At 38.7% G+C, this 27,599-nt stretch overlaps 1 protein-coding gene across 5 annotated transcripts in view; it reads left to right on the forward strand.

Moving 5' to 3' along the window:
- Positions 1 to 27,599, forward strand: part of MINDY3 (MINDY lysine 48 deubiquitinase 3) — a 90,410-nt gene that overhangs the window by 44,275 nt on the left and 18,536 nt on the right. For all 5 annotated transcript variants that reach the window (XM_057543883.1, XM_057543882.1, XM_007196420.2 and 2 more), the window contains one exon: positions 21,423 to 21,495. In XM_057543883.1, coding sequence (XP_057399866.1) covers positions 21,423 to 21,495 — 73 coding nt within the window. The remainder of the gene's footprint in view (positions 1 to 21,422; positions 21,496 to 27,599) is intronic.

Consider the following 27,599-nt stretch of genomic DNA (forward strand, 5'->3'; position numbering starts at 1 on the left):
AGCCACTGCATTGAAAAGTGGAATTGAGCCATGAAGTACATAGAAAAACTTTAAAAACCCTGCCACACCAGTTGTGGACCTGACAAAACACACTCAGCGTACACCGTGGACGTCAGTCAAGGTTTTTAAATCTGTCTTCATGTATTTGCATCCTTGAAGCTACTAGTAATCCTGATAGGAAAGTGCACACACACATAAAGTGATTATAGAAAAGCTTACATTAAGATTTTAGGTTCTTCTACTGTTATAAATCATAAAAACCAGGTAATTCAAATACCTTATCTCTCTTTTAGAACTCTTAAATTTTGTACTGATTGTTTTGATACTTACCTTTGTGTTTTCCCCATCTGGTATACAGACTGGCACATAGTGTAGAGAACTCATTAGTTTAATGAATAAAGCCTTTGCACGAATTTTCTACAGTTGGGTTCCAGTGACATTTATATCTTCTAAAAATATTTCCTCATGACTCACTCTGAAGCTTCTTAAAAGCACGGGTACTTCCTTTTCCGTGAATTTTAGCACAATTGAATTTGGATTGCTTGAACATGTTATCTTTATAGAGTTACAGGTAAAGAATTTTTCCCTTTGAAATAAAGTATTCTAAAGCTGGAAGAACATGTAAATGGTAAATAACATTGATGATACTTGATAGCATTTACTAGGTCCAATTTTAAATTTTTTTAAATGAAGCAGTATTTATATAGTTTTTACCATATAGAAAATACTGTAAATTTTGCTTTTCTTTATGTTACAACAAGATCCATTATTTGGTCACTCTTTCTTGGATATTTATGTATTTGCACAAGTAATTTTGGCTATGGCTTTGTTTTTGTTATTCTGTTTGATTTTTGGTTTCTTTGTTTCTGGTAGGTAGGTTCACTTTATGTTCTTGGCCTGAAATGAACAACAGAGTTTTGTTCCCGGCCCCCCACCTGCCCCAGACCTTAATGTGAATGTTTATATCTTTTTCTATAAAACTGGTGTGTTTGTTTGTCTGGAAATGTATTTTGTGTGCTGATTTCTTTGTACTGATTATGATGAAGTAAAAAAGCATGTTTTAAGGTCACAGTTTTCAAGGCAGTCTGTAATTTGGCATTGTAAGATGCCTTTGAAAAGCAATCGCCTTCTTCATGTGCCTTACACACTGGAGGTGGTAATAGCTGCAGTTCTCTTCCTTCATGATATACCCACTTGTCAGATATTTACAGGGCATATGATACGCGCCTGGCATTATGCAGGGTGCTGTGAATACATGGTAAGGGAAAGGATTAGGCACCTGTTTTTATGGAAGTGTGCATTTTAATGGGGGAGGCATTAATCAAAGAGTCACACTTATAAAATTACAGCTGTGATGGATGCTAACAAAACACAGGTCTGTAAAGCTTTAAGGAAGATTAGGAACGTCTCCTTGAGGAATTGATGTTGAAAATGAGCCCCGAGGCATCAGTAAGATGAAACTACAGGGGGAGGGAAAAAAGAGCATTCCCACCTAAAGAAACAGTTGGAGCAAGCAAACAGCCGTAGAAGAAAGGACTGTGGTGTGAACAACTGAGAGAAGAGCGGGAGCGCTGAGAACTGGGGGCGGGGCCGGGGGCAGAAGGAGGCTGCAAAGGTAGGCAGCCCGTGCGACTCTCTTCTAAGAGTAAGGACTGCCACTAGACTTTAAAAATCTGTGGTAGTAGTTTGGGGGGGAGATATGAAGAAAGGGAACAGGACTAAAAATGCATTTTGTAAAGATCACTCTGGCCAATTGTGGAAGACACGCACTGAAGGATATCCTAGGAGTAGGTGAACAAGACTCTGGTAGTCTTCCTGGTGAGCAAAGGGTGTAGTTTGGTCCAGGGGAATGATGATAGAGATGGATAGAAGTACAGCTGACCCTTGAACAACACCAGGTTTGAACTGAGCGGGTCCACTTACACACGGATTATTTTTCCATAGTAAATCCTACACAATTCCCAGTTGGTTGAATCCCCAGGTGGTTGAATCCGTGGATGCGGAACCACAGATACAGAGGAACCATGGATACATAGGACCGATTATAAGTTAAATGTGAGTTTTCGATGGTGCTGAGGGTCAGCGCCCCTAACCCCTGCATTGTTCAAGGATCAACTGTATATAAATTTGAGAGATTTATACCTCAGTTAAGCTAACAGGACTTGGTGATAGATTGGCTAGGGTAGATGATGGGTGAGAAGCCTCATGAGATGTGTGTTTTTAATGATTAGATCTCAGCAGCTTTGCACTTGTTGAATGTACCCACTCATGATTAAAGCAATTTATTTTTCTTTGGCCAAATTGACCAGGTCAAGATACTGCAATGAAACGGCCCAACCAAATAATCCCACAGTGAGGTTTCCAAGTCCTGCCCACACAGACAGTGCTTTTTAGTTTTTCCACATATTAGCAGACCACCAAGGATCATCAGACATTTGAGGAATGCTAACGTGAAAAACAGGAATCAGGGACTTCCCTGGTGGTCCAGTGGTTAGAACCCCGCAATCTTACTGCAGGGGGCACAGGTTCAGTCCCTGGTTGGGGAACTAAGATCCCACAAACCAAGTGGCTTGGCCAAAAAAAAAGAAAAAGAAAAACAGAAATAAGAGCAAATAAGGAAAAAGCAACTGAAAAGATTAGAGACAGTGAAGGCATCAAAACAAAACTTCAGAAAACCAAAAACCATAAGAGAAGTTATTATATCCATGAAACTATGGAGGCCATGAGGACAGAACATTTGAAGGACGAAAGAGAAACTGAAAACTTACTGAAAGAATTGAAAGACAAATTGGAGAATTCTCTTTCCTCCATCATTGCTGTAGCTTCCTAACTGATGACTAGACCATGCTGATGCCCTTCATGGGTCTGTAGTAGCTTCTCAATTCAGGACTAAAATGAGCCCATTAAAATGTAAGTCACTTCACGTCATTGGCTCCCTTTTCACTAAAAGTAAAAGCCAAAGTCCTTAGAATGACGCCCTAGGCCCTTCCTCCGCTAATCAGATTCCCTGTTGCCCTCTAATCTCATTTCCTACTACTCTCCCCTCCTGTCTTGCTTGGCCACGGTGGCCTTTCCTCTGCCTCAAAAGTGAGGCAAGCCCTCTGCCCCTGCTCTTCCCTTTAGGATCTTGCATCAGATGTCTGTATAAAGGAGTCCTTCCTACCTTCAGGTCAGCATTCAAGTGTCACCTCCTTAGTGAGGCCTTCTCTGGCCACCTTTTCTAAAAGCTCAACCCCATCCTTTCCCCCTTTTCATTAACATTCTCTCTTGCACTCATTCTCGCAAATAGATTTTTGGGGGGGTGGCTGTGCTGCATCACGCAGCTTGCAGGATTTTGGTTCCCTGCCCAGGGATTGAGCCCACACCATTGGCAGTGAAAGTGCGGAGTCCCAACCACTGCACCACCAGGGAATTCCCTCAAAAATAGATTTTTTAAAAAAATATTTATATATTTATTTATTTTGGCTGCACTGGGTGTTGGTTGCGGCCTGTGGGCTCTTATTTGCAGCATGTAGACTTCTTAGTTGCGGCATGTGGAGTCTTAGTTGCAGCTAAGTGATCGTTGTGGTTTGATTTACATTTTCCTCATGACTGATGATGTGGATCATCTTTTTATGTGCTTTTTGGCCATTTGTATATCTTCTTTGGAGAATTGTCTATTCAGGTCCCTTGTCTATTTTTGAATTGGGTTGTTTGTCTTTTTATTGAAATGTAAGATTTTAATAAATCCTGGTTACTAGGCACATACTATATATCTTACTTATTTGTTTTATGTATTACCTGTCTCACTAGTAAGCTTTATGACAGCAGGATTTTGGTCTGTTTTGTTTCTGTTTCCTAACACCAAGAACAGTGTCAGGCACAGTGCTCGTGCTCTATAGATTGCTGTTAAAGAAATAAATGAGCAGAAAACACTGAAGATTTATTTCACATTGTGATATAAGCATGTTGGTACTTGATAAAGGGGGAAAAGGGGACTTAAGTGTGCCAAGTTGTCTTCGATCACAAGAATTCAGTAGATCCCGGTGGTCTGACATGGGCCCTACCCTGGAGGCTGCTGTGGGAGGATGGTCCGCCCCTGGTGCCTGGCTGCCCCTGAAGGCCCCCACGGTCCGTGGAGCTGATCCCTGCCGTGTGGCTGACAGGTGTCAGGGATCCGGCCGGGTGTCAGGCCTGTGGCTCTGAGGTGGGAGAGCCGAGTTCAGGACATTGGTCCACCAGTGACCTCCCGGCTCCACGTAATATCAAACGGCAAAAGCTCTCCCAGAGATCTCCATCTCAACGCTAAGACCCAGCTCCATTCAGCGACCAGCAGGCTACAGTGCTGGGCACCCTATGCCAAACAACTAGCAAGAGAGGAACACAACCCCACCCATTAGCACAGAGGCTGCCTAAAATCATACTAAGTTCACAGACACCTCAAAACACACCACTGGATGTGGTCCTGCCCACCAGAAAGACAAGATCCAGCCTCATCCACCAGAACACGGGCACCAGTACCCTCCACCAGGAAGCCTACACAACCCACTGAACCACCCTTACCCACTGGGGGCAGACACCAAAAACAGTGGGAACTACGAACCTGCGAAAAGGAGACCCTAAACACAGTAAGTTAAGCAAAATGAGAAGGTAGAGAAACACACAGCAGATGAAGGAGCAAGGTAAAAACCCACCAGACCAAACAAATGAAGAGGAAATAAGCAGTCTACCTGAAAAAGAATTCAGAGTAATGATAGTAAAGATGATCCAAAATCTTGGAAATAGGATGGAGAACATACGAGAAACGTTTAACAAGGACCTAGAAGAACTAAAGAGCAAACAAACAATGATGAACAACACAATAAATGAAATTAAAAGTTCTCTAGAAGGAATCAATAACAGAATAACTGAGGCAGAAGAACAGATAAGTGACCTCTAAGATAAAATAGTGGAAATAATACCACAGAGCAGAATAAAGAAAAAAGAATGAAAAGAATTGAGGACAGTCTCAGAGACCTCTGGGACAACATTAAACGCACCAACATTCAAATTATAGGGATCCCAGAAGAAGAAGAGAAAAATGAAGGGACTGAGGAAATATTTGAAGAGATTATAGTTGAAAACTTCCCTAATATGGGGAAGGAAATAGTCAATCAAGGCCAGGAAACGCAGAGTCCCACACAGGATAAATCCAAGGAGAAATACGCCAAGACATATATTAAACTATCAAAAATTAAATACAAAGAAAAAATATTAAAAGCAGCAAGGGAAAAACAACAAATAACTTACAAGGGAATCCATATAAGGTTAACAGCTAATCTTTCAGCAGAAACTCTGCAAGCCAGAAGGGAGTGGCAGGACATATTGAAAGTGATGAAAGGGAAAAACCTACAACCAAGATTACTGTATGCAGCAAGGATCTCATTCAGATTTGAAGGAGAAATTAAAACCTTTACAGATAAGCAAAAGATAAGAGAATTCAGCACCACCAAACCAGCTTTACAACAAATGCTAAAGGAACTTCTCTAGGCAGGAAACCACAAGAGAACGAAAAGACCTACAATAACAAACACAAAACAATTAAGAAAATGGTAATAGGAACATATATATCAATAACTACCTTAAATGTAAATGGATTAAATGCTCCAGCCAAAAGACATAGACTGGCTGAATGGATACAAAAACAAGACCTGTATATCTGCTGTCTACAAGAGACCCACTTCAGACCTAGGGACACATACAGACTGAAAGTGAGGGGATGGAAAAAGATATTCCATGCAAATGGAAATGAAAAGAAAGCTGGAGTAGCAATTCTCTTATCGGACAAAATAGACTTTAAAGTAAAGACTTTTACAAGAGACAGAGAAGGATATTACTTAATGATCAAGGGATCAATCCAAGAAGAAGATATAACAATTATAAATATTTATGCACCCAACATAGGAGCACCTCAATACATAAGGCTAATGCTAACAGCCATAAAAAGGGGAAATTGACAGTAACACAATCATAGTAGGGGACTTTAACACCCCACTTTCACCAATGGACAGATCATCCAAAATGAAAATAAATAAGGAAACACAAGCTTTAAATGATACATTAAACAAGATGGACTTAGTTGATATTTATAGGACATTCCATCCAAAAACAGCAGAATACACTTTCTTCTCAAGTGCTCATGGAACATTCTCCAGGATAGATCATATTTGGGTCACAAATGAAGCCTTGGTAAATTTAAGACTATTGAAATCGTATCAAGTATCTTTTCCGACCACAATGCTGTGAGACTAGCTATCAATTACAAGAAAAAAACTGTAAAAAATACAAACACATGGCCGCTAAACACAATACGCTACTAAATAACCAAGAGATCACTGAAGAAATCAAAAAATACCTAGAGACAAATGACAATGAAAACACAACCACCGAAAACCTATGGGATGCAGCAAAAGCAGTTCTAAGAGGGAAGTTTATAGCAATACAATCCTATGTCAAGAAACAAGGAAATCTCAAATAACCTAACCTTTCACCTAAAGCATTTAGAGAAAGAAAAACAAGAAACCCCCAAAATTAACAGAAGGAAAGAAATCATAAAGATCAGATCAGAAATAAATGAAAAATAAATGAAGGAAACAATAGCAAAGATCAATAAAACTAACAGCTGTTTCATTGAGAAGATTAAAAAAATTGATATACCGTTAGCCAGACTCATCAGGAAAAAAATGCAGAAGACTCAAATCAACAGAATTAGAAATAAAAACGGGGAAGTAACAACTGACAATGCAGAAATACAAAGGATCATGAAAGATTACACAGGCAACTATATGCCAATAAAATGGACAACCTGGAAGAAATGGACAATTTCTTAGAAAAGCACAACCTTCTGAGACTGAACCAGGAAGAAACAGAAAATATAAACAGACCAATCACAAGCACTGAAATTGAGACTGTGATTAAAAGTCTTCCAACAAGCAAAAGCCCAGGACCAGAGGGCTTCACAGGTGAATTCTATCAAACATTTCGAGAAGAGCTAACACCTATCCTTCTCCAACTCTTCCAAAATATAGCAGAGGGAGGAACACTCCCCAACTCATTCTACGAGGCCACCATCACCCTGATAGCGAAACCAGACAAAGATGTCACAAAGAAAGAAAACTACAGGCCAATATCACTGATGAACATAGATGCAAAAATCCTCCACAAAATACTAGCAAACAGAATCCAACAGCACATTAATCCAAACAATCATACACCATGATCAAGCGGGGATTATCCCAGGAATGCAAGGATTCTTCAATATATGCAAATCAATCAATGTGATACACCATATTAACAAATTAAGGAATACAAACCATATGATCATCTCAAGAGATGCAGAAAAAGCTTTTGACAAAATTCAACACCCATTTATGATTAAAAAAAAACTCTCCAGAAAGTAGGCATAGAGGGAACCTACCTTGACATAATAAAGGCCATATGTGACAAACCCACAGCCAACATCGTTCTCAATGGTGAAAAACAAAAGGAATCCAAATCAGAAAAGAAGAAGTAAAACTGTCACTGTTTGCAGATGACATGATACTATACATAGAGAATCCTAGAGATGCTACCAGAAAACTACTAGAGCTAATCAATGAATTTGGTAAAGTAGCAGGATACAAAATTAATGCACAGAAGTCTCTTGCATTCCTATACACAAATGATGAAAAATCTGAAAGAGAAATTAAGGAAACACTCCCATTTACCACTGCAACAAAAAGAATAAAATACCTAGGAATAAACCTACCTAAGGAGACAAAAGACCTGTATGCAGGAAACTATAAGACACTGATGAAAGAAATTAAAGATGATACTAACAGATGGAGAGATATACCATGTTCTTGGATTTGAAGAATCAACATTGTGAAAATGACTATACTACCCAAAGCAATCTACAGATTCAATGCAATCCCTATCAAACTACCAATGGCATTTTTCAGAGAACTGGAACAATAAGTTTCACAATTTGTACAGAAACACAAAAGACCCCGAATAGCCAAAGCAATCTTGAGAAAGAAAAATGGAGCTGGAGGAATCAGGCTCCCAGACTTCAGACTGTACTACAGAGCTACAGTAATCAAGACAGTATGGTACTGGCACAAAAACAGAAATATATGTCAAAGGATAGAAAGTCCAGAGATAAACCCACACACCTATGGTCACCTTATTTTTGATAAAGGAGGCAAGAATATACAGTGGAGAAAAGACATCCTCTTCAGTCAGTGGTGCTGGGAATACTGGACAGCTACATGTAAAAGAATGAAATTAGTACACTCCCTAACACCAGACACAAAAGTAAACTCAAAAGAGATTAAAGAGCTAAATGTAAGGCCAGACACTATAAAACTCTTAGAGGAAAACATAGGCAGAACACTCTATGACAGAAATCACAGCAAGATCCTTTTTGACCCACCTCCTAGAGAAATGGAAATAAAAATAAACAAATGGGACCTAATGAAACTTAAAAGCTTTTGCACAGCAAAGGAAACCATAAACAATACAGAAGAGAACCCTCAGAATGGGAGAAAATATTTGCAAATGAAGCAACTGACAAAGGATTAATCTCCAAAATTTACAAGCATTTCATGCAGCTGAAAATCAAAAAAACAAACAACCCAATCCAAAAATGGGCAGAAGACCTAAACAGACATTTCTCCAAAGAAGATATACAGATTGCCAACAAACACGTGAAAGGATGCTCAACATCACTAATCATTAGAGAAATGCAAATCAAAACTACAGTGAGGTATCAACTCACACCAGTCAGAATGGGCATCATCAAAAAATCTACAAAGAATAAATGCTGGAGAGGGTGTAGGGAAAAGGGAACCCTCTTGCACTGTTGGTGGGAATGTAAATTGATACAGCCACTATGGAGAACAGTATGGAGGTTCCTTAAAAAACTAAAAATAGAACTACCATATGACCCAACAATCCCACTAATGGACATATACCCTGAAAAAACCATAATTCAAAAAGAGTCATGTACCACAATGTTCATTGCAGCTCTATTTACAATAGCCAGGACATGGAAGCAACCTAAATGTCCATGGACAGATGAATAGATAAAGAAGATGTGGCACATATATACAATAAAAAGAAACGAAATTGAGTTATTTGTAGTGAGGTGGATGGACCTAGAGTCTGTCATACAGAGTGAAGTAAGTCAGAAAGAGAAAAACAAATATCGTATGCTAACACATATATATATGGAATCTGAAAAAAAAATTGGTTCTGAAAAACCTGGCGGCAGGACAGGCATAAAGACACAGATGTAGAGAATGGACTTGAGGACACGGGGAGGGGGAAGGGTAAGCTGGGACGAAGTGAGAGAGTGGTGTGGACATATATACACTACCAAATGTAAAATAGCTAGCTAGTGGGAAGCAGCCGCATAGCACAGGGAGATCAGCTCGGTGCTTTGTGACCACCTAGAGGAGTGAGATAGGGAGGGTGGGAGGGAGACAACCACCTAGAGGGGTGCGATAGGGAGGGTGGGAGGGAGACGGAAGAGAGAGGAGATATGGGGATATATGTATATGTATAGCTGTTTCACTTTGTTATAAAGCAGAAGTTAACATACCATTGTAAAGCAATTATACTCCCATAAAGTTGTTAAAAAAATTATTCAATAGATCCCTAAGCTTATAAATCAAGAAATAACAGTTAATGCATGCAGTATCCTATATGGAGACAAAAACAGAATAACTTGCTTTTATTCTTCTGCCTGATCACCTTAAATACATATAACATACACAGATTCTTTCTCCAGATTAGTGAATAAAAACAATTTTGATGAGTATTTGTAAGTAAACATTGTCACATTATATACGCCATCATATTTAAAATTTGCCTTCATGGTTTGAGGATGGGTAAGAAAATTGTTTCTATTCAGTGAAATAACTGTTTCGGTTTTTCTTTTTGAGATGAACAGTTTATCTTTAGGAGTCTAAGTAATTACAATTTTTTAAAAAGAGTTATAAGTTTGTCATTTTAAATTTCAGTGCCAATCTGTTTACTTAATAAAATCACTTGATATTTGAGATGTCCAGTGGCCCAGAACTTATTTTTATATCATTGGAACCGTCTTCTTGACCCATAGAGAATCACTGAACACATTTTGTAGGACTGGGAGAGACTTTTCACAATTGAGTTTTATTTGAATGTCAATGTTGAAAATAAATTTAATAACCTTTATGAACAGGTTGTAAAACTTCAGATAATTTATGACCATCTTCTCTATGTAATCTTTAAAGTTTTAAATTGAACTCTGCCATGTTTTATAAATCAACTTTTCTATCCAATGTAGACATGGTCATCTTTTTAATCTTAACATCTGTGTGAAGCAAAAAATATGATATTGTATTCTGATGTATTTTAGAGAATGTGGTTGAAAAAAATGTAGCTTGCTATCCTATGTAAATAGGAGTTTTCTACTTAATATTGAGGGGGAAAAGCACAGAATCTAACTGCAGGGACCTTTTAGGAACTCAGTCATCAAGCAGCAGGGGTTTCACAAAACCCGCAATAGAAGGTTTCCTGGTGAAGAGAGGACAGTCCGATGACACAGTGGAGACGTTCTGCGTCTCCAGATTTCTGGGAAGGACTTTTTTGACACCAGCTCTGTAGGCTGGCAAGCGTCTTCTCCTTCAGTTTGCTCCTTTCTCTCCTGCACTTTAGAGAAGCACCAGAGAAAAACTCTGCAAGGTGTGTTTTCCACTGTGAAGCAGACCCTCTGCCTTCAGGGGTCCCCTAGGCTTGCGCCTGGACTTGGACTAGACCCCTTGGAAAGTGGGCACCTGAAGAGCCGTCAGGGATGCAATGCAGCATGCACTCTTGGGGGCACAGGTTCACAAGAAAGGTTTGGAATGAACCTGGGCTGCAGAAGGAGAAGGGAGGTCCTGTGAGCCATGGCCCAGAAGGGGACCGTACTTGGGTATTGCCGTGACGATGGATGTGCTTGCAGAGGCGGGAAGAGGAGGCACCCGAAGCTCGGCCGGCAGTCTCCTCCTGCCCACTGAGCCGGGCAAGTTCATAGCTCTGCCCTTGCCTTGGGCACAGCGGCAGCGCCTCTGTCCCTGGGACGTACGTGAGGGAGGGCCTCTAGAAAGGCTGCTGGTTTAGATGAAACCAGGAGGCTAAGCAAGGCTCAGGCTGTCCTCTGGAGACAGTGGCTGGGGGCTCCTATCTCGGCCCCGCCAGCCCCTCCCCAGCCCCCGGTATCCAGCCGGGCCAGTGGGAGAACTGGGAAGGGGCCTGCCCCCTCTTCACTGTGGCTAGTGTTTGCTAGGCCAGTTACGGTGCACCAGTGATGCAGTGTGTTCCCTCTTGTTTCCCTCCTAGTTTCCCCTTTTCAGGGTTTCTGGAGGATTTTGTTGTTGTTGTTTCTCTTCCTCTCTCATTTGCGTTTGTGGATCGTGGTCAGTGGAGCCCCGCCATCCCCTGGAGGGACGCTGTGGTTTCTGTGCGAAGGGGCACCTGCTCCCGCTTTGATGAGGGTGAAGGGCAGCGGGTTGCCGTTTGTTATATTCATGTCCCTCCACCACCACGGGCGATGCTTTAAAGGTTCAGCTCCTGTACAGAGAAGGATTTGCTAAGTTTGCTGTTGGGTGTCAGCATCAGGACCCATGGGGGTCCTCCCCACCCACGCGTCCCACCGGGCACCTTGACTCTTCGAACCAAAGTTCCTGAAAGGGGCACAGCCCGGCCTGGTCCGCAACCTCAGGGGCCTGGGATCCCTGTGGCGCTTCCTGAAGTCCAGGTTGGCTGAGGCCAGCTGGAAGGGGGGTTCCTCCAACAGCCCAGGTGCCAGCCGGTCCCTACCTGGGACCCTTCCCTCCCACCCAGCTGGGGGGCCAGGTTCCAAAGCAGTGAGCGAGCTCGTGGACTGGCACGGGGCTGGAGGCTCCCAGCCCCGCCGGGCAGTGTGTCCAGGGCCATTCAGATGCCAAGCATCAGGAAATCATTTTGTGCAACCACCTGAAGCAGAGATATTTTTTTAAAAGCATAAATTATTCTCAGTTGTTCTGTGATGATCCTGCCGTTTTCTTTTCCCCGTGACTTCGCACCAGTGATTCTTTCACATCAGGTGAATATTGGGAAAGCCTTGGTGCCCCTCCCTCCCGGGCCCAATCAGTACCCATGCTTGTGCACCCCCAGCCTTTCTCGGCAGTTAAGACGTTCTAGGCAGTGCCATAGGCACAGCTGACTGTGTCTCTCTGAGTGCAAGAAACTCAAGTCATCTTAAAAAAATACAAAAAAAAAATTTACAAAAAAACAAAACACACACAAAAATATCTTTTTTAGGCCAGAGTTTTCTACAGGTACTAATGAATATTTTTCTTAATCGTTATAAGTTTTATGTGTTTAATATTTCTTAATACCAGTAGCATTAATTTATACTTTTGTAGCAACACAATATTTTTATAAACAGCCAGTGCTTTTGGCTCAAGTCTCCACAAGGGGCTTATGCAGGGTTTTCTTGGGACCTGTGTACAGTGTACTGTATTTAAGAAAAAAAGTTACCTAGTGTCACCCTTGCTGTGTTAATTAACAAAAGGCGTTGTTTCTGGTCTCCTGTGTCATTGGTGTGGACCCAGCAGCTATCCAAGGAGTCACGTTGCATGGGGGTTGAGTTGACGGTTCTTGTGATATGTAAACCCCCAAGACCAAACTTGAGGGTTTATTTAGGCTTTTTTTCTGTTTGTCCTTTGGATTTTTGGTTTCATTTCGTTTTGGTACCGTTTGCCATTTACAGCCAAATCAGTTTTGTGGTGTTTAAAACTTTTACTGATGTCAAATGGAGGGAAGGAACAGAAAAAAAAAAAAAAAAAAAAGATTTTTACAAATGGAGGGAAGGAACAGAAAAAAAAAAAACATTTTTACAAAGTAATAAAATCTAAAACTGAGCTGTTTAAATGTTGTTCTTTTTACCTGTCTGTTCTTGTCCAAAAGTGGGACATTCCCAGGGAGAAGAGGAAGGTTCCACTTGGTTCCTTAAATCGCCAAAAGCCCCTGCCTGAAATTCAGCACCCCCTAGCCTCCGAATTCTTGCAACATTATTTCCCAGTTGGTTGATGCCAAGGCAAAAAGACATCCTTTTAATGGTTAGGGAGGATCAGTTGCTTAAATGATTTCATCTCAGTGTTGTATTTATGGTTTTACAATAAAACGACGTTTGTTGGGGGGAAAGGATGTCGGTGAGGTGAATTGTAGTACAGTGTACGTAAATGGACTTCTTCAAAGAAGGAAACAATTTCTATTAAGTAGGATAGAGAGTGTTGCAAGCAGGCCTTCTGAACTATGGCAGAATAAAACCTTTGGATCTGTACCTTGTGAGGGAGCAAGCCCTGTGTGCATGGGCAGGGTATGCAGATATACCATGGTACTCTTCATGAGTTAGTTGAAAACTTGCAGATCTCCTGCACAGGTAAAAGAAATGATTTTGAATAGTTGATGCTTAAGGAATTTAGAACTTTATTGTTAAAACAAGATGGTGTAACATTTGTTTTATAATATATTAAATCTTTTCTCCTTTTAGAAGCCAGGCCTTTTCATACTGAGACATGTTAATATACTTTAAATGCTCAAATATTACCTGATAGAACATTTGGACATTTGTCCTGTTATGTTTTTCTTCTCTCTAATCATCATTTTTTCCTTTGCCTCATTGACTTCCTTTTTTATATTTGGGGCCTAAGATTAAATTACTTGGGTCACTTTCATATTTTCCCCTTGAATTGGAACTAATTATGGAATTAATTTTCAATGCAAATTCAAGACGAGGCCTTTAAATTTGAAAATATGATACTTTAATATTATTGGAATTATATATATAAAATGTTAGACAAATAAATTTGTCGTTTTTGGTTTTGTGCATTTGAATCTCTGGGAGGACAGCTGCTGATCCAACATAAAGGTAGTTGGAACCTACCTGTAACATCTCATTTCATCTTCAGAAGATCAGTGACTGATTTCCTTGGTAATCCGTTTCAGACTTTCTTTTGAAGTTGGGAAGATGAGTTTTACATTCCTTTTTGTTCTCTTTTATGGTTATAAAAGGACTCTTTGCATGTGTATACAGAGTGTCACCTTTGACCTTTCCTATGATAAAGCAGTTTTCCTTTTAGATAAGAACACTTGAAAATACACTTCTGTTTAAAGGCACAGTATATAGAGAAACTGAATTCAATGCAAAGGAGAAACAAAACTTTTAACTGTTCATGCATGAGCAGACTGCTTTTACAGCGGTATCTGCTCCTGGGAATCTAGATGGGATTCTGTCTACAGAGCAAGCTCCTTTGTGTGTCACTCCTCGGCGTAACATTAGCAAGACTACTGCAGTTACACGATAGAGCCCTTTTTTAGAGTGTTCAAAAGTTGGACAGCTCAACTTTACCATTAATGCATTCCTCTACATGTATCCACACAGTTTTAAGGAAACGAAGTAAAATGATGCTTTATAGATCTTATTTATTATAAAGAAAATTCACTTCTTTGTATCTTTAATTACTGGGTAAAAGTCTTGGGAGTTGGAATATCATTAGATTCACAGTTGGGCATTTTGTAAAATAATAGGGTTTTCCTATGTATTAATGCGGTTTAGTCATGCCATCCATTTATCCGAAGTAAATTTTAGAGTTTGTGCATTTGTTTAAATTTCATGCCTTATCTGCTACAGAAAGGAAATGGATTTAAGAGCTAAAGTATTAATTTTTATAGTTTAAATCATAACTTGTCATGTTTCTGTATTGGTTTTTATGAATTTTTTTCTCTTAGTTATCTCAGTCATGTCAGTGATATCACCCAGCTTACTGAAATTAGTCCCTCTTTCCATTTGAATTTGTTTCTTATAACTTTTTGTTACAGTAGAACCCAAATAATTGTCCAGACAAGATAAAGTATCGCTGATATAAAGGCCTAAAGGCGTTCTGTTATGAGTCAAGTCCATGAGTTTTCATTAGAATCAGCATTGAGGAGTCCACATCTCTACCTGGCCGTCTAGAATTGATGAAAATAATTGTAGCAAATGGAGTGGGTAGCAGAAAAGGCCTTATAGCATATACTTAATGTATGATAGTAAGTATTAACAAGTTTATGATTTTGTTTATTTTCCTGTGCTTTTGTTTATGTTATCATCTGCCCAGATTGTGATCAAAATCCTGCTCAGCATTCATGGTCCAGCCTTGCTTGACATCTTTTGTGATGTGATTGCTGATTCTCTTACTCCCTTATGCTCCTGTAATTTCTTTAAACTTTCTACCTTCTTGTGATCAGGGGTACTACCTGATTTATCTGCTTTCCCCCAGTACCTAGTAGAGCAAACACTGGGCATGGTGCTAGGTACTGTTGAAATGCAAGGATTAATAATACATTATAGGGACTTCCCTGGCAGTCCAGTGGTTAAGACTCCACGCTTCCACTGCAGGGGGTACGGGTTCAATCCCTGGTCGGGGAACTAAGATCCCGAATGCCACGCCGTGCGGCCAAAAATAATAATAATAATAATACATTATAATAGTTTACTAGGTAATTCTACTGAGTGTTTGCTACGTATCAGGCACTATGATAAGCATCTTACATGCATTTGTCATTCAATCCTCACTGCAACCCTGTAAAATACGTTCCGTTTTCATCTACATTTTATACTCTGGGGCCAGAGAAAAATAACACCTACTGGCTAAAGCAAGGATTCTGTCTCCCGAGCTTTTAGCTACTTCTGTCCCTTAGGAAAACAAACAAATTATTATTCTAGTGTGAAACAGACTGAAAGAGGGGAGGGGTGTGCAGAGGGATGATACTTGAATTAAAGGACATGATGTGTATTAGACTTAGATGAAATGAAGAATGTATTCTAGTCTTGGGAAAAGAGTAAGCAAAAAGGCAAGAGATGTGGGATGGGAAACTTCGTGCTATATTTGGAGAACAGTAATTGGTTCAGTATGGCTGAACCATACTCGTTGTGCTAGGAGATTAAGATGGAAGCAGAAATTGGGATCAGGTACAGTACCAGCTGAAATAATCATTTCTCCCCAGACCATCTTCACTATACTATGTTTGCATGCTTATCTTGATATGAAAGGCTAAACATGAACATTCAAGTCATGAATGTAAAGCCTATTCATGGAAGTAGAACAGTTACTTAATGAACAGTAAGAACTTCTCTGTGAAGCTTGATAAAACTTAAGAGTATTAAAAATTGAATATTTTCACTATTTTTCACAGTCAAACCTTGTTTAAAATAGTAGGAAAGGAGGTAGGATTTGGGGGAATGTAGGGTCAGGGAGGTCCCTCACTTTGCATTTATACTAATCCAAGCCTACCAAGCTTAGATGACCAGTGTTGTGTGGACTGCAACGTCAGTCATCTTTCTAGGTATCCAGACAGACGTGTGCATCACCTCCAGACTCTGCACGTTTGGAGCCAGTTCATTCTCCCATCAAAGCTGATTTCCCTGCCTGACTACTCCTTGCCTCTCACAGTTCTCAGTCCTCTTCAGCTCTTTCAGTTCCCCTTGTGCTACGCTAATTCACATCTTTCTGCCTCTCATGATTCTGTTCCTGCCAGCTAGAACTTCCTACCCTCTTTCCTCTCTCAGATGAGACCTAAAATACCATCTTTGTAAAACCTAGTAAGGTGATTAAGATATCATTATATCTGCAGATGTGTCAAAAGAAGGCATGTTTACTAAGTGTTAGAGCATTTGGGGGAAAAATATAATATATTCTCTAAATCATGGGTCAGCAAACTATGGCCCACAGGCCAAATCAAGCCCTACCACCTATTTTGTAATTTATTGGAACACAGCCATGTGCATTTGTTTATATATTGTACCATCTTGCTGCCTATGCATTGTATTATCATGCTATGTTATGGCCTGCAAAGCCAAAAATATTTACTTTTTGGCCCATTACAGAAAACATCTAACAACCCTTACTCTAAATGAACACCTGTTAAACCAGAGTATGCCAGGAGTTTTCCCTAGGCTTCATCTGATCTTTCTATATCAGGCCAGGCCTATTCAAACAAGAGCTAAGAACACATTCTCTGAAGCCTAATTTTTTTATATGTTCATAACCAGAGGCAGATGATAAGCAGTAAACATTTTATTAAGTTTAATTTTTTTCTACATAAGCATAGTATATTTTTTATTTGTAGCACTTGGAACTTAGAGATGAGGCATCAGGTAGTTCACGTTAATTTTTTTTTTTTTTTTTTTTGCATTTTCTGAAATCTTTAATGCTGGAGAATTTGATGCGGACCTTTTTCTCTGGCTAAAAATGGAATCTTCCTTGTTCCCCCAACTTTATAAATGGTAGTAATTTTCCAAAACTTCACTTTGTAGGAAGATTAAAATGATGCTTCATTTATATTCTCTGCCACCTCTTCCCCCAAAAGAGTGTTTGTTTTATTTTGACCAAGAAAAACAATATTCCCTTTCCTTCTGTTTAGATCATACTTTTACTTAATATTTAGAAATTTTGAAGTAGTGTTTTAAAACTCATTTCAAACTGTGCCTCATCACTTACTAGTAATAAAGGTTGAAATGCAACAGATGGTGAATAGGAAGAATGACTATATCTTCATCTTGTGTCTCCAAATGTTCCCCCTTGCGTAAAATCTCATTTACAGCTGTATACCTTCTCCTCCATGAGAATTGCAGTGACAGTACTCATCCACAAGTTCCAACAACCATTCTAAAGGGAAGAATTGAAAAAAGAAAGGAGAGTTGGAAATAGTTCATGGGGCTAAAGCTTATTCTGGAATACATGTAGAAATGTTTGCAATTCAGGTTTGGGAGTGGTAAAAGAAGCTAAGGAGTAATAATAACGATAGCCCTGTGCTAGTAATTGCTCCCTAAATCTGAGAGCTGACGCTGCAATCCTAGCCTTGGTATAAAGGTAATTATAGAGCTAAGACTGTCCTGGTGATGTATTGGACAAAGAAAAGCGCTTTAAGAAATATTGTTAAAAATAGGTTAAATGAACAAATTTAACCCAAGAATCTGGCAGTATTCGACGAGAATTTTAAATGCCTTCTTTCTTTGGCCCAGCAATCCTACTCTGGAACTCTGTCCTGCAGATACTACTGTTCATGTATGAAATTACATGTTCAAGTTTATTTGGTGCAGCATTGGTTATGGCAAAAGATTAGACACAATCCAAGTGTCCAGCAATAAAGGACTGGATTATAAAATCAGAAAGGCATTGAAGGTTGAACCAGATGAAAGCATGTCCCTTGACATGTGTATTAGCTACAAAATAACATTGAAAATGCACGAAAAGGAGACCCTAAAAGTTGCTAATACGGGATGGTAAAAGGGAAATAATTGTACATTACCAAATTTTACTGTTATAAAATAACATTTTTTTTTAAAGATGGTTCTATTTTTTTAAATTTATTTATTTATTTATTTTTGGTTGTGTTGGGTCTTTGTTTCTGCGCGAGGGCTTTCTCTAGTTGCGGCAGGTGGGGGCCACTCTTCATCGCACTGTGCAGGCCTCTCACTGTCATGGCCTCTCTTGTTGCAGAGCACAGGCTCCAGACACGCAGGCTCAGTAGTTGTGGCTCACGGGCCCAGTTGCTCCACGGCATGTGGGATCTTCCCAGACCAGGGCTCGAACCCGTGTCCACTGCATTGGCAGGCAGATTCTTAACCACTGCGCCACCAGGGAAGCCCATAAAATAACATTTTAAAAAGTATTTTATCATTTATTTTAACACATTAAAACAGTGTAGGAGCTTGTATATATTCCGTTGTTTTGATTCCCATACCCATTTGATTTCTACTCCTATATGAACCGAACATACTATTGAGGTGTTCAGGCATGGCCCAGTAAGAACTACTCTAGGGGCTTCCCTGGTGGCGCAGTGGTTAAGAATCTGCCTGCCAACGCAGGGGACATGGGTTAAAGCCCTGGTCCGGGAAGATCCCACATGCTGCAGAACAACTAGGCCCATGAGCCACAACTACTGCGCCTGCGCTCTAGAGCCCGCGAGCCACAACTACCGAGCCCATGAGCCACAACTACTGGCCCGTGTGCCACAACTACTGAAGCCCACGCACCTAGAGCCCATGCTCTGCAACAAGAGAAGCCCGCACACCACAGGGAAGAGTAGCCCCCACTCACCACAGCTAGAGAAAGCCCGCATGCAGCAACGAAGACCCAACACAGCCAAAAATTAATTAATTAATTAAGTTTTAAAAAGGAACTACTCTAATTGACTCTTAGAGTTTATTCCTTCATCTTTGAGGTAAGGGTGGGATGATTAGGACAAAAGTTAATTAGTACATTTCTTACAAAAATGTATTCCCACAGAGAAACAGCAGTTTAAATACTTTTTAACTTTTATACCCCACAACTTTTTTTTTTTATTGAAGTATAGTTGATTTACAATATTGAGTTAGTTTCTGCTGTACAGCAAAGTGATTCAGTTATACAAATATATATACTCTTTTTCATATTCTTTTCCATTATGGTTTATTACAGGATATTGAATATAGTTCTCCATGCTATACAGAAGACCATGTTGTTTATCTATTTTATATATAGTTGTTTTTATCAGCTAATCCGAAACTCCGAATTTATCCCTCCCGCACCCCCTTTCCCCTTTGGTAACCATAAGTTTGTTTTCTGTGTCTGTGAGTCTGTTTCTGTTCTGGAATAAGTTCATTTGTATCATATTTTAGATTGCACATGTAAGTGATATCATACAGTATTTGACTTTCTCTTTCTGGCTTAATTTAGTATGATAATCTGTAGGTGCATCCAGGTTACTGCAAACGGCATTATTTCATTCTTTTTTTATGGCTAAGTAGTATTCCATTGTGTGTATATATATATGTGTGTGTGTGTGTGTGTGTGTGTGTGTATATCCATTCATCTGTGAATGGGCATTTAGGTTTCTTCCATGTCTTGGCTATTGTAAACAGTGCTGCTGTGAACATTGGGGTGCATGTATCCTTTCAAACCATGGGTTTCCCCAGATCCATGCCCAGGAGTGGGATTGCTGGATCATATGGTAGCTCTACTTTTAGTTTTTTAAGGAACCTCCACACTGTTCTCCATAGTGGCTGTACCAACTTACATTCCCACCAGCAGTGCAGGAGGGTTCCCTTTTCTCCACACCCTCTCCAGCAGATATTATTTGTAGACTTTTTAATGACGTGGCCATTCTGACCAGTGTGAGGTGGTACCTCATTGTAGTTCTGAATCCATTTCTCTGATAATTAGCCATGAGCAGGTTTCCATGTGCCTGTTGGCCATCTGTATGTTTTCTTTGGAGAAATGTCTATTTAGGTCTTCTGCCCATTTTTTGAGTGGGTTGTTTGTTTTTTTGTAACTGAGTTGTATGAGCTGTTTGTATATTTTGGAAATTGAGCCCTTGTCAGTTGCATCATTTGCAAGTATTTTTTCCCATTCTGTAGGTTGTCTTTTTGTTTTCTTTATGGTTTCCTTTGCTGTGCAAAAGTTTATAAGTTTGATTAGGTCCCATTTGTTTATTTTTGCTTTTATTTCTATTGCCTTGGGAGACTGACCTAAGAAAACATTGCTATGGTTTATGTCAGAATGTTTTGCCTATGTTCTCTTCTAGGAGTTTTATAGTGTCATGTCTTATATTAAAGTCTTTAAGCCATTTTGAGTTTATTTTTGTGTATGGTGTTGAGGGAGTGTTCTAAGTTCATTAATTTATATGCGGGAAGGCTTTCAGCTTTTCACCATTGAGTATTATGTTGGCTGTGGATTTGTCATAAATAGCTTTTATCATGTGGAGATATGTTCCATTTATACCCACTTCTTAAAAAGGATTCAAGATGGTAAAAAGGGATGCTTGGAAACTTGTTCTCTGATGAGGTGTGTCTGAGTGAACACAATTACAAGCAGATGCTTGGACCAGATTTATGAATAGAGGAAAACAGAACCTAGATTCTAGTTTCATGTCAGTCAAGTGTAGAGTTTCATAATAGTTAATATATGTGGAGTAAAGGTTTGTGAAGAGTCCAAGATAACAGTGAATTTTGTGCTTATTTTTGGTAAATTGTAATATTGCTTACTTTGTAAAGAAACTAGTCATGATAGAGAGTTAGTTTTATGGGAAAAAGAAATCCGCCTTTTGGATATTTCCTTCAATAAAAGTTAATATTCTGAACATGCAGAACTTGATTATTGATCTGTGCCTAGGTATTGATGTAACATACTTCCTAAAGTAGTAAATTTCAAATGCATGCCTATGTAATTGTTTGCTGTCATATCTCTGGATTTAACTTTTAAATATTTGAAAACTAGAGTATGCTTCCAGTTAGATATTTTACTTGGACAGTAATATAAAGCAAAACTATCAGTCATTATTTTCAATGCCATGACATTGTAGCTCATTGATAGCATGCTTTTTCATGTTTTCAGGATATGGCTTTAGTTGCCCCTGAGGCTCCTTCAGAACAAGCCAGAAGAGTTTTTCAAACTTACGATCCCGAAGGTAAAAGATTTTATTTTTTATTAACATTGACTCTGTGTTTTATATCTTCATATGTTTGAAATATATTGATACTTCCCTGAGTTTTATTTTTAAAGAGTTATGGGATTATTGAAAGAAATGTAGCTTGTATTTCTTGAAAATTTTAAATAGGAAATGGTAAAAACGGGAACCAAAAAAAATAGGAAAATTCAGCGATCATATTTTCACATGGTATAAGGGTTTTGTGTTTCTTGTCGTACTAAAGTTATGATTACTTGAATCTTGACCTCTGATGGTGTTAAACAGGGAAAAATACCACCTCTTGAATAACTTTTCAAAGAGCTTAAGTCATTTCTTTATTTATTTATTCAAATGAATAAATATTTCAGAATATTTCTTTTTTTAATAATTGAGATATAATTGACATATAACATTCTGGAAGTTTAAGGTACACAACATGTTGCTTTGATATATTTATATATTGCAAAATGATTACTATTTTAGCATTAGGTATAACACCTCTATCACATCACATAATTACTTCTTTTTTGTGGTGAAAACAGTTAAGATCTGGTCTGTTAACAATTTTGAAGTTTATAATACAGTATAATCACCATTGCTGTTCATTAGTTCTCCAGAACTTATTTATCTACTAGTTGCAAGTTTCTACCTTTAAACAACATCTCCCCAATTAACCTACCTCAAGCCCCTGGTAACCACCACTCTACTCTGTTTTTACAAATTCAGCTTTTCTAGATTCCACATATAAGTGATATCATACAGTATTTGTCTTTCTACCTCTGATTTACTTCACTTAGCATAATGTCCTCAAGGTTTATCCATGTTGTCACAAAAGGTAGGATTTCCCTCTTTGTCATGGCTAAATAATATCCCATTGTGTCTGTGTACACAAGCATACACACTGTAATCTTTATCCATTGACAAACACTTAGGCTGTTTCCATAGCTTGGCTGTTGTGAATAATATTGCAGTGATTGTGGTTGTGCAGATATCTCTTTGAACTACTGATTTCAGTACCTTCAGATATATACCCAGGAGTGGAATTGCTGAATCATATGGTAGTTCTGTTTTTAATTGTTTGAAGAATCTCTGTACTGTTTTCTTTAATAGAGATACCGTTTTATATTTTCACCAATAGTGCATAAGGTTTCCCCTTTCTCCACAAACTCACCAACATTTAATCTCATCCTTTTTTTTTTTTTTTTTGGCCATGCCGTGTGGCATGTGGGATCTTCCCTGACCGGGGATCAAACCCGTGCCCCCTGCGTTGGGAGCATGTAGTCCTAACCACTGGACCACCAGGGAAGTCCAGTCTCTTGTCTTTTTGATAAAGGTCTTCCTAACAGGTGTGAGGTGATACCTCATTGTGATTTTGATTTGTATTTTCCTGATGATTTGTGATATTGAACATTTTTTCATATACCTATTGGCCATTTGTATGTCTTCTTTAGAAAAATGTCTATTCAGGTCTATTGCTAACTTTTTAATTGAATTATTTGTGTTTTTGCTCTTGAGGTCTTTATATATTTTGCTTTATATATTTTGTGTATTAACCTTTTATCAGATATATGGCTTGCAAATATTTTCTTCCACTCTATAGGTTGCTTTTTCAATTTTATTATTTCCTTTGCTGTGCAGAAGCTCTTTAGTTTAATGCAGTCCCACTTGTTTATTTTAGTTTTTCTGCCTGTTCTTTTGCTGTCTTATCCAAGAAATCACTGCCAAGACCAATGGCAAGGACCTTTGTCCCTACATTTTCTTTTAGTAGCTTTACAGTTTCAAGTCTTACATTTAAGTCTTTGATCCATTTCAAATTGTTTTTTGTGAATACTGTAAGATAGGTGTCCAGTTTCATTCTTTTGCATGGGGATATCCATTTTTCCCAACTCCATTTATTGAAGAGACTATCCTTTCCCAATTGTATGTTCGTGGCACTCTGATCAAAAATTAGCTGACCATATATTCATGAATTTATGTCAGGGCTTACTATTCTGTTACACTGGGCTATGTGCTTGTTTTTATGCCAGTAGCATGTTCTTTTGATTGTTAGAGCTTTGCAGTATAGCTTGAAATCAGGTAACATGATGCCTCTGGCTTTGTTCATCTTTCTCAAGATGGCTTTGGCGGTGCAGTATCTTTTGCAGTTCCAAATAAAGTTTAGAATAGTTTTTTCTATTTCTGTGAAAAATGTCATTGGAATATTGGTAAGGATTGCATTGACTGTGTAGATCACTTGGGGTAGTATGGACATTTTAACACTATTAATTCTTGATATAATCCATGAGCACAGTGTATCCTTCCATTTATTTGTGTTTTCTTCAATCTCTTTCATCGGTGTCTTACAGTTTTCAGTGTCTTACACCTCTTTGGTTAAACGTGTGCCTGAGCGTTTCATTGTTTTTGATGCTATTGTAAATGCAATTGCTTTTTTAATTTCACTTCAGATAGTTCTTGTTGGTGTATAGAAATGCAACTGATAACAATATGTTGATTTTGTATCCTCCAAATTTACTGAAATCATTTTTTCTAACAGGCTTTTAGTGGAGTCTTTAGGGTTTAATATATAAGACCAAGTTATCCACAAACAGAGATCATTTTACTTTTACCTTTCCAATATGAACGCCTTTTATTTCTTTTTTGTGCCGAATTGCTATGGCTAGGACTTCCAATAATATGCTGAACAGAAATGGCAAAAGTGGGCAATCCTGTCTGTTTCCTGTCTTTTCTGCATATTGACATGATCATACAATTTTTTTCTTTTATAAATGTGGTATATCAGATCTGTTGATTTGCATATGTTGAACCATCCTTGCATCCCTGGAATAAATCCCACTTGCTCATAGTGTATGGTCCTTTTAATCTGCTGTTGAATTCAGTTTGCTAATATTTTGTATCTGTATTCATCAGGGATTATGATCTGCAGTTTTCTTTTCTTGTAATGTCCATATTTGGCTTTGGTATCAGAGTAATGCTGGTCTCAAAGTGAATTTGGAAGTATCCCCTCATCTTTAATTTTTTGGATGATTTTTAAAAGGATTGGCATTAATTCCTCTTTAGTTGTTTTGTAGATTCACCAGTGAAACCATCTGTTCCTGGACTTTTCTTTGTTGGAAGGTTTTGGATTACACTGTCAGTCTCCTTTTTGTTACTGCTCTATTAAGATTTTCTTTGTCCTCATGAGTCAGTTTTAGTAGGTTTTATGTTTCTAGAAATTAATCAGTTTCTTCTCAGTTGTCCAATTTGTTGGTGTGTTATTGTTCATAGCAGTCTCTTCTGACTCTTTGTGTTTCTGTGGTAACAGTTATAATGTCTCCTCTTTAATTCTCTCTGTTTTGTTTATCTTGTCAAAATCAGCTGTTCGTTTTATTGCTTTTTTTATATTTCTGTTCTCTGTTTCATATATCTCTGTTGTAGTTTTTCTTTTTTTAGTTCCTTAAGGTGTAACGTGAGGTTGTTTATTTGAGGTCTTTTTTGTTTCTTAATGTAGGCATTTATCAGTATAAACTTCTTAAAACTGCTTTTGCAGCATCTCTAGGTTTTGATACATTGTACTTCCATTTTCATTTGTTTCAAGATATTTCTTGATTTCCCTTTTGATTTCTTCTTTGACCCATTGGTTGTTCAGGAGCATGTTGTTTAATCTGCATATATTTTGCATTTTCTTCCTGTTGTTTATTTCTCGTTTCCTGTCATTGTGGTAGGAAAAAATACTTGGTGTGATTTCAGTCCTTTTAAATTTGCTAAGACATGTCTTATGCCTTATCATGTGATCTATCCTGGAGAATCTTTTATGTACACTTGAGAAGAAATGCATATTCTGCTGCTGGTATATGGAGTGTTCTGTATATGTCTGTTAGGTACATGCAGTCTAAAGTGTAATTCACATCCATTATTTCCTTACTGATTTTCTGTCTGCATGATCAAACTGTTGTTGAAAGTGGGGTATTGAAGTCCCCTACTTTATTTCATTGCTCTCTGTTCTCCCTTCAGATTTGTTAATAATCATTTAATACATTTAGGAGCTACAATATATGGTGCATATATGTTTATAGTTGTTATATCCTCGATATATTCATCCCTTTATCATTACATAATGACCTTCTTTGTCTCTTGTTACAGTTTTTGATTAGAAGATATTTTGTCTGACATAAGGATGGCTACCCCAGTTCTCCTTTGTTTTCCATTTGTATGCAATATCTTTTTCGTCTCATCACTTTCAGCCTGTCCATGTCCTTTAAGCTTAAGTGAGTCTTTATAGACTCACATATAGTTGGGTTTTGTTCTTTTATCCATTCAGCCACTCTGTGTCTTTTGACTGGAGAAATAAAACCATTTACATTTAGAGTAAATGTTGATAGGTAAGGACTTACTATTGCCACTTTGTTAATTAATTAATTGTTTTGTGGTTCTGTAGTTTCTTTCTTCTTCTTTTGGTTTCTTTGTGACTTGATTTTTTTATAGTAGTATGCTTTGATTCTCTTCTCTTTATGGTTTGTCTGTCTATTATAGGTTTTTGCTCTTTGGTTATCATGAGGCTTTTGTAACACATCTTAATCTTATAACTATTTTAAGCTAACAACAACTTAACTTCAATTACATAAGAAAGTTCAATGCATTTACGTGACCTCCATAATTTATTTTGATGTCCCAGTATACATCTCTTTATATTGTGTATCCATTAACATAATATTGTAGATATAGTTATTTTTAACCCTTGTCTCTTAGCCTGTATGGTAGAGTTCAAAGTGATTTACACACCACCACTACAGGATTTTTATTTTTTTAAGGTGTAAGTGATGTTTAATATTATATTACTTTCACGTGCACAACATAATGATTTGATATTTTTATGTATTGAAAAATGATCACCTCAGTAGGCCTATTAACATTGATCACCATACCTAATTACAAATTTTTTATGTGTGTGATGAGAACTTTTAAGATTTGTTCTCTTAGAGACTTTCAAATAAGCAATAGAGTATTATTAACTATAGTCACCATGCTGTACCTTACATCCCCATGACTCACTTATTTTATAACTGAAAGCTTGTACCTCTGACACCTTTCACTCATTTCACCTACTCCCCCACTTTTGGTGTTAAATCCAAAAAATCAGTGCCAAGAGTGATGTCATGGAGCTTACCACCTATGTTTGCTACATAATAAGAATTTTAATGTTTCTGGTCTTACATTCAAGTCTTAACTCAAAATAGATCATATTTTGTGTGTGGTGTAAGATAGTGGTCCAGTTTGCCCAGTACCACTTATTGAAGAGACCGGCCTTTCTCCATTGTATATCATGGCTCCTGTGTTGTAAATTAATTGACCATTTAAGTGTACGTTTATCTCTGGGCTCTCTGTTCTGTTCCTTTGATCTGTGTGACTGTTCTTAGGTCAATACCATACTGTTTTGATTACTATAGTTTGGTAATATAGTTTGAAATCAGGAGGTGTGCTACCTCCAGCTTTGTTCTTTTTTTCTCAAGATCGTTTTGGCTATTCATTCGGGGTCCTTTGTGGAGCAGTATAGTATCAGAGCCAGGGTCCTAGGATCCGGTGCATACAGAACTACCACAGTAGTCCTGAGGTACAGGTGCACTTGCTGCAGATGTGGCACTGATGTCTGCGGTATACATACGTACAGCTCTTCCGTGGACCTGGGACCTGAGTTTCAGGGGCTCCCCATAGTGGCTCGCTGGTGTGGGGGTGTGCGACAGCGGCACAGGCCCTGGGATGACAAGCTGTGGTGGTGGCTTGGGCCCAGGCTGCAGTAGCAGCATAGACTGGGGATGGTGGGTCAGAGTCTCACTTTTGGCCCCCTGCGGCAGTCACAAGGCAGTAGCAGCAGCACAGCTGCAATGCTGATGTGTTAAAGCCGAGCATCAGGAGCGGGGCTCAGGGCATTGCAGCCTGGTCTTAGCAGTGACGTGTCAGAGCCTCAACCTGGGGTGGGGGGTGGGCAGGGCTCCGTGATGGAGCATCCTTGAGGATGATGGGTCAGAGCTGTAACCTGGTATCCAGTAGGCGGGGCCCAGGGCAGCAGACACTGTGCTGGGAATGGTGGGACAAAGCCACTACCGTGAAACCATGGATGAGGCCCAGAG

Source organism: Balaenoptera acutorostrata, chromosome 3 (assembly GCF_949987535.1).
Source record: "Balaenoptera acutorostrata chromosome 3, mBalAcu1.1, whole genome shotgun sequence".
NCBI lineage: Eukaryota > Metazoa > Chordata > Mammalia > Artiodactyla > Balaenopteridae > Balaenoptera > Balaenoptera acutorostrata.